Below are 8186 nucleotides of genomic sequence, written 5' to 3' on the forward strand. Positions count from 1 at the left end.
TGTTTTCTGTCTGAGCTCAGCTTGTACCACAGCCAAGAGTTTCTCAACATTTGGTGTGAAGCCTACAGCACATTAAAATCACATGCAACGAGAATCTGTTGATTTTACTTGACTATGTTTTTGTCACTTCTTGGATATTCAGGCCACCCAAGCCAATTAGGTCATGCAATCTTGATTTCCCTTTTGTATTATCGAGTTAACTCCTCGCAGCCTTATCATGGTTAAGCATAGAAGCATGAAATCTGGATTATAATTGGTGCCATAGAGCTGAGCCGCAAGGATGAGGAACACACTGATGACAATGATGGCCTCTGGTGCAGGACAGAGATGGGGACCAAATGGCTTCATCTCCTACTCAGAAAAAGGAGAGAGTGTTTCTGGCTGACATGCAATTGCTGTGCAAATAAAAGCAGTCACTGATGTTTTAGCGTTGCTGTATCTGAAAGCAATTAGTTGTTGGTTTGTTGTTGTTTTTTTTTCTAGGTACAAGGATGAGGAGACTTAAGAGAAATCTGAGTGTGTTCCAGCAAACTAAAATTCTCTTGTGGAAAAATGTGCTCATCAAATGGAGGATGAAAATGCAGAGTTTTCAGGTAGGTTTAAAAGAACCTACCTGGGGATTTTGACTGATCCTGTTGTTATCTCTTGAATAATAAGACCACCCAAGCTGATCAGGTCTGACTGGCACTGAATACATCTGCCCTTTTAGCAGGTATATCTGTATTTTGCATGACGTGGCAGAGCACAGATGGGTTCTTCAAGCAGAGTAGATTTCTGGGTTGATGTGCACAACACAACGACCTTGTTAGTCAATTGCTGACCAAGAAACCAATGAGACTCAGTGCCTTGTTTACCCTGATCCAACAGAGGGTCTCCTCTACTGCTCTACCATTATATTCCCTTCTCCACTTCCCTCACCCAGGAGTGGATGCTGTCCCTGCTCTTCCTGCCACTGTTGTTCATAGTGAGCAGCTTCATGATGTACATCCCCTACCCCGAGGCACCACGCAGCCTCCTGGGGCAGCTGGATGATCCTGCCTACAATGCCACAGGAGTCACCATTGCTTTCACACCTGACACTGCAGCCACCAGGCACATAATGAACACAGTGGCCTCAAAGTCTGTGATGGCAGGTATGATTTCTCTCTTAAATGCTTGGCTTTGGAGTTATTCAACATTTTATACTTGTTTGTGTTTAAGTGGTTCTTCCCATACCCTCCATTCTCACAGATATTTCTTCATGACTGTTTCAAGTAATTTAAACTGCTAGTGAGGTGAGAGCAGGTTTCAGGTTGGATATTGGGAAACATTTCTTCTCTGAAGGAGCAGTGATGCACTGGCACAGGCTGCCCAGGGAGATGTTCCAGAACTGCAGAGTTGTAGCACTTGGGGATATGGTCAGAGGGCGCAGAGGGGATGGGTTGAGATTGGGCTTGGGGATCTTAGTGATCTTTTTCAACCTTCATGATTCTATTACTCTATGACTTTATACCTTAAAACTCTGCCTGACTTGATGTTCACAATGTAGTGAATAATACTACTGAGTCACATTGATTCACTTATTTCCAGATACACTTCTCAGTGTGAAATATTTAGGGGAGCCGCAGATGTGCCCTGCCCAGTAATAAGAACTCAAGGAGGCAGGTGTAACCCCAGCAAAGCAAGACCTACACCCACAGCCTGTGCCTGTGTGTTTCAATGTGACCGAAACTCATTGCAATATTTCATCTTTTAAACCCCAGGGATAAAACTGAAGGCACTGGACACTGAGAGAGCCTTGGAAGAAGCCTGGATTTCTAATGAAGAGATTATAGGAGTTGTATTTAAAAGCAACTTCTCCTATCACCTCCGGTTTCCTTATGGGAATGTGTTTGTTCCAAATGAAAATCTTGAATATATAGGTACCCAGATGTTTTCTGATCCTGTTTGATGCTCTTATTAAAATGTTTTATATACATATATATATATTTACACTGTTGGTTCCTGCAGAGGATCTTAATCTTGTTTTCCTCTTTTATTAAATCAGTTGCATGTATGTGAGTGATGCCCTTTTCCCTCCATCCCTGCAGATACCTGTTACAATTATTCAGCTTCCCATTGCGACAGCCCCAGGTACTGGTACAGAGGTTTCCTGTCCCTGCAGTCCAGCATTGATGCTGCTATTATAGAGGTAAATCTGTTATGAACCACAGTACATCTCCTTTTAAAAGATACATCTCTCTCTATCTAGGAAAGATAAATATTGTGACAATAACAGGGGATGAGCTTGTCAGAAAACCTCTCTAGAAAAAGCAAATACTGCCTGAGTATTATTGGCAGTGACAGCAGGGACTTGGATGAGACCAGCAGTTTCCTATGGAAGATGTTGGGTTTTGATTTCATTTGAAGAGCTGTGCTAACTTTTGTTTCTCTTTAAAATTGCATTTGCTCCTGAAGGCTGGGAACCAAATGCAGCACTGCTGCTTGGTTTAGTGTATTTCCCGGGTGTCGTGGAAAAGACAATACTTGGGTAGCACAAACAGCTGCTGGGTGGGTTGGTTTTCATAGACGATGGAGGGAGTCCAGCTGAGACCTTCCCACTGAACTTTATTGCATTATTCCCCAATGTCTCTAAGGCTGCATTACAAAGTAGTATTAAAAAGGCATTCTATGGCAGATGAATCAGAGGATTCATTGTACAGCCACAACTCACTGTAGAAAAAAAAACTGAATATTAATATTTTGACCTTGAATTCCTTCAGGTGGTGGCAAATCATTCTGTTTGGGAGGAAATGAGAACAATATCTGGTGTGCGCATGAAGTCCCGGAGTGTCATCTCCTCAATTACTTTAGAGTACAGTTATTTCATGATTACTATTGTGATGTGCTTCTCTTCATTCATGTATTTCTCATCTGTGAATGTTATAAGAGAAAAGAAGAAGCTCAAAGTACTGATGAAGTTGATGGGGCTACACGATATGGCATTTTGGTGAGTTCCTTTTTAACTATTGGGCATTTTCATAATACGTCAATGAATTAAATGTGTTTATGGGTACCCTAAGGACAAACCAGAAGGGCTGAACATGGCCATTCCTCCTTGGGAACTTCCTGAAGTGGGCCATGCTCTCTGTTCTGCATAACATATGGTTGGGTTTGCTCTGGGAAATAAGTGATGTTTTAATTTGAGATGGTTCTGCCATCTAAATGATTTTGCATCAGCATTACGCAGCCATATAACACTAGCTCTCCACCTCCAGGCTGTCCTGGAGCCTGCTGTATGCCATCTATGTGCTGATCCTGTCCTGCATGCTGACTGCCCTGGTGGTGCAGGAGACTTTCTACACCAGCAGCTTCTCTGCTGTCCTACTGCTGCTTTTCCTGTATGGCCTTGCATGCGTAAGTCAGATTTGAGAGCCAGATTTTCTCACTGCACGGTCTGTTGATGTTTTGATAAGCATAAATATTGTTCCAGAGGCACGAGCCCTTTGGTCAGGGTTGTATTTGTGTTTGGTCACATGAAGTGAAAAAGCTGAGTGGGTTCTCTGCCTCAGTGAGTGGTTTGAGTTGTAGGCTGGCTATACAAGACCTGATTGAAGCTCAGGTCTACACCCTGAGAAAGGACTTTGGTCATATTTCATTACACAGACTCAGCTCAACAGAGACCTGGCAATTGGCAATACTGCTGGTGAAGGATACTTATTTCCTCTGGAGCTTGAAGGATGCTTCTGTTCTTACAGGTCCACCTGGTCTTCATGCTCTGCTCCCTCCTGAGAACATCCAAACTTGTGGGCTCCTTGGGGTTCCTCATCACCTTTCTCTTTGGCTGCCTGAGTCTCTCAGTGCTGATAGAAAACCTTCCAGCACCTCTGAAGTGGTTTCTCAGCCTCTTTTGTCCTTTCACATTCAATGCTGGCATTGCAAAGGTACGGGGCATCATCTCAACAGAGTCAATGGGATAGAAGGTTTTGGGATTATCAAAGTTAACAGCATCCATGATTTGATGTCACTTGCATAATTTTTCAGCATGAAAATCCTTCTACTTTGCCCTTCATTTCAGATTTTCAGTTTGGAAAGATACAGAATAGGTTTCTCTTTTTCTAACCTTATGGAGGAATCATACTTTTTACTTTCAACCTACATTATGCTGATCTTCGACTCAGTCTTGTACATGCTGTTAGCTATCTACTTCGACAAAGTTCTGCAGGGTAAGTGTGGCTTGTACTTATGGCTGTACTTTCCTCCTTTATACTTTTGATTTATGTGGATTTTGTGTGGTAGCTCCTCACAGAAATGAGGCTTCCCCCTTGTCTGCATCAATGAAATAGATTTTGGACTGAAAAAGAAAATATTACACTTCTGGGGGACTTTTCTGCCACTGGGATGTTCTGGTAATCCCCAAATCAAAGACAATGAAGTATTCAGTATTATGTTTTCCCTAGTATTTATTCTTACACTGCCACTGAATTGTACATGAGGACAAAAAAGGGCTATTGTATGGTGGATGCTATTTTAAACCATTATATAAGTGATGAAATTCATTAGAAAGTGCCTTGAAGCATCTTCTTGTGCTACTTAACCCAACTCCTGAGCACACTGATGAAAATTCCCCAACCTTTTAAGGGGACAAAGCACCAATTTCAAGGCAGGAAGGTAGTTTTCAGAATCTCCAAATGTGTTTACCATAGGGTGGCATTCTAACAGTGCCTTCGGTTAACAGCTCACCATCTCTTATTCTGTCATGCCAGGTAAATATGGCATCCCAGCCCCACCACTTTTCTGCCTGAAGCCCTCGTATTGGATGCGGAGCAGGAGGGGCTCTCCTGGGGAAGGACACAGAGGTGCTGGGAGCCCCGAGGAGAACCCAGGGGACAACGTGGAGCCGATGCCCCTGGAGTTCAGGGGGAAGGAGGCCATCAGGTCGGAACTGAGTATCATGCTGTTTGGTAGCTTGGGTCAATGCTCCTGCTGGCACCATTCTGCCATCAGCTCTGTTTCCATCTTCACGTGGTTTTGTTTCACAGAGAAACATCAGAGTAAGATGTTGATGAGATAAATAGATCATTCAAGTCGCTAATGGTGACATCCCCATAAACTCTCTGCTGTTTACTTTGCCACAGACTTTGTTAAATTGCATTACAGACAACAAGGAGAGCCTGGAGGGCAGCCTGTTGCCAAGGGGCCACCTGATGCAATGGCCTGACCTTGTCTTTGTAAGGCTTGTTGCCCCTTTAGCATGTGCCACGTAGCAGTGTCCACATCTGAATATAGAGCACTCAGACTCACACTTCCCATCCATTTCTGTCATTTTGAATTCAGACAAGATAAGATTCAGACTGATAAGGATAAGAAAGGACACCTAAATGCATTTACAAGATTTCTGAAATAATATCTGCCTTCCCTTCCTTTTTAGACTCCACAATATTAAGAAAACATACAAAAAGAAAGACAAGAAGACAGAAGCCTTGAGAGGTAAGAAAGCTGTGATATTAATTTCTGCTAAAGGTGAAGATTCACAGCTCTGCAAATATTTCAGATGATCAAAGAAAGAAAACAGTTCTTGCATTGCTTGAAAAACTGTCTAAAATATTGATGCAGCTGATTACTACTTTATTCAGTTTTTATCCACTGATTTTCTATTCCCCTAAAAAGTAAAGAGAAGAAGAAAGCTTTTTTATGTAGTTATATTTCTGTCTTTTCAGTTAATTCCAGAGCAGCTTCTTCTGCCTTCAGTTTTAGTTTTGCAGAATATTTCCTTAATGGACTCCTGACTAATTATTGCTGCTTAGTTCTTATACTTCTGGACCTGCCTTGCCTTTGTCAATGAACAGAGGGGAGTAAAAACTCATTTTTTCCCCCCAGATCTGGTGTTGTTTGTGTTCTAGGTTTGTCTTTAAATATTTACGAGGGTCAGATCACTGCCTTGCTCGGTCACAGTGGGGCTGGAAAGACAACGCTGTTAAATGTGCTCAGTGGGCTGACTTTGCCTTCTGAAGGTAGGATGGGACTGGTAAGGTGCAATGAGAGAGCTTCAAAGCTGTAAAGCCCATCTCGTTCCCTGCCATCACACACATTTGTATAAATAGGCTCTGCAACCATCTATGACTACAAGCTGTCAGAGATAGGAGATAGGGAAGAGATCAGAGAGATGGTCGGTGTATGCCCACAGTTCAACACACATTTCGAAGTCCTAACAGTGAAAGAAAATTTGCAAACCTTTGCAGAGATCAAGGGCATCAAATCCAAAGAGGTAGAGCAAGAGGTAAGTGCAAGTTCCCCTGCAGTGTGAGCCTGGGGACTTGGTGCACCCAAAGCAAGCCAACACACCCTTAGAAATCACTCCTTTGTTCCCAGCCATACCTCTTCTGTGGATCACAAAGGACAGCTGGTTCTAGGAATGGGCCTTCTTGTGCTTTTCTAGGTGCAAAACATTTTGGAACTGCTGGATATCAGCAGTGTGCAAGACACTCAAGCTGAGAAACTGAGCGGTGGGCAAAAAAGGAAGTTATCCATTGGAATAGCCATGCTTGGGAACCCACAGGTAAAGCAGCTCTGTAATATACAGAATATTCAGTAATTTTAACATGGTCATCATTATTCCAGAAGGATGGTAAATTCTTTACCTTAATTTTGGACATCTAGTTTAAAGCGGAGTCCCCTGAGAAGTGCCCAGAGTGTTTGTTCCTGCACACCAGATGGCCTTGTTCTTTCCTCCAGGACCTGAGGCTCTCAGGGGTCACCAACCCCAACCATTCCTTCAGTGGGGAATGTCTGATCTCATCCTATGTGCAGGTGCTGCTCCTGGATGAGCCAACAGCAGGGCTGGATCCTCTTTCCCGGCATCAGGTATGGAGCCTCCTCAAGGAGCACAGAGCTGGCCGAGTGATCCTCTTCAGTACACAGTTCATGGATGAGGCCGACATCCTCGCAGGTAAGCAGAGGCTCCGTTTCCCTGCAGAGCATCCCTGCATCTGGAAGTCCTTCTCTGGACCAATCTACCTGGGATGAAAATCTGGATCATGGGATCTGCCCCCAGCGAAATACGAAACACCACTGAACTGCCCATGGGAGGTCCAGATGTAGGAAAAAAAAGTATTAAATCACTGCTCTACAGCTTAAAATCTTCTTGTGCTTTATTTTTTTTCTCTCTTCAGACCGCAAGGCTTTTATCTCACGTGGGAGGCTGAAGTGTGTCGGCTCCTCTTTGTTCTTGAAGAATAAGTGGGGGATCGGCTATCATTTAAGGTATGCACTTCAGCTGTAGTGACCAGTGTCTGGGAATAGGCATAAATCCATTAAGGTGACTATAAAAAGGAAACTCAAAACAGCAAAATGAGCCAAATTCACATTCAGTTAAGCTAGCTGAAGATGTAGTTTACTCCAGTGTAAGAAAGTACAGTTTGATGCATCCTAGCAAATATGGTCTTATTTTAATTTCATTTGCTGTTTGTTTTGACCATTTGTTTTTTCCTTTCAATTGAGCAGAATCCATGTCAGTGATTCTTGTGTCGCAGAGAACGTGACATCTCTAGTTAAGCAGTACATCCCCAACGTCATATTCTCAGGACACGGTCAATACGAGCTGAGATATAAACTGCCATTAGAAAACGTGAATAAATTCCCAGGTAATTCTCATGAAAATAATTCAGAGCTGACTTCACCTCTCCAAAGTCTGGTCCATAGTCATGCTTGTGTTTGACACCTTGGTGGCACTGACCTCTATTACACAGATTTATTCAGGGGCCTCGACAGCTGCTCTGGCCTGGGAATCATCAATTACGGAGTTAGTATGACAACCCTGGAGGATGTCTTCCTGAGAGTGGAAGAAGCTGCTGTGGATCAAGAAGGTACAATTGTGGCTGTCAACACACAGCCCTCAGACAAGAGAGCAGCTGCTTCACAACCACCCCCATATCGCAGCGTAGAAGCTGGTTTCAGACATAACAGCACATGGAAAACTCTCTGCAGATGAGCGTGTCCCTGGGGAGTGGGCAGAAGGAGGAGCACGGAGCCCAGAGGAGATGGAGTCGGGCTCCTTGCTGCTCTCAGACACTGGGAGGATGACTGTCAGCAGCTGGGCACTGTGGAGGCAGCAGGTCTCTGCCATGGCATGGGTGCACTTCCTAAAGCTCAAGAGCTCAGTGAAGAACCTCCTCTCCATGTGAGTATAAAAGGGATGTTATTGTGTAGAGCCGGAGGTGGGGGCAGTC

The 8186-nt window shown here is 43.7% G+C and overlaps 1 protein-coding gene across 2 annotated transcripts in view; it reads left to right on the forward strand.

Annotated features, from left to right (window-relative positions):
* LOC107322188 (ATP-binding cassette sub-family A member 10-like) overlaps positions 1-8186 on the forward strand; it is a 36884-nt gene that overhangs the window by 19439 nt on the left and 9259 nt on the right. The window contains exons 3-20 of one of the 2 annotated variants that reach the window (XM_015879941.2): positions 484-593; positions 923-1133; positions 1743-1901; positions 2070-2170; positions 2742-2968; positions 3237-3375; positions 3717-3902; positions 4037-4184; positions 4725-4896; positions 5390-5448; positions 5862-5972; positions 6063-6238; positions 6398-6517; positions 6769-6907; positions 7131-7221; positions 7462-7601; positions 7707-7823; positions 7945-8137. In XM_015879941.2, the coding sequence (XP_015735427.1) occupies positions 492-593; positions 923-1133; positions 1743-1901; positions 2070-2170; positions 2742-2968; positions 3237-3375; positions 3717-3902; positions 4037-4184; positions 4725-4896; positions 5390-5448; positions 5862-5972; positions 6063-6238; positions 6398-6517; positions 6769-6907; positions 7131-7221; positions 7462-7601; positions 7707-7823; positions 7945-8137 (2591 nt within the window). In that variant the 5' untranslated portion in view covers positions 484-491. Of the gene's footprint in view, positions 1-483; positions 594-922; positions 1134-1742; positions 1902-2069; positions 2171-2741; positions 2969-3236; positions 3376-3716; positions 3903-4036; positions 4185-4724; positions 4897-5389; positions 5449-5861; positions 5973-6062; positions 6239-6397; positions 6518-6768; positions 6908-7130; positions 7222-7461; positions 7602-7706; positions 7824-7944; positions 8138-8186 lie in introns of those variants that run through there. The other variant, XM_032448229.1, reaches the window with a different exon arrangement.

The sequence above is a fragment of the Coturnix japonica genome, chromosome 18 (assembly GCF_001577835.2).
Source record: "Coturnix japonica isolate 7356 chromosome 18, Coturnix japonica 2.1, whole genome shotgun sequence".
Lineage (NCBI taxonomy): Eukaryota > Metazoa > Chordata > Aves > Galliformes > Phasianidae > Coturnix > Coturnix japonica.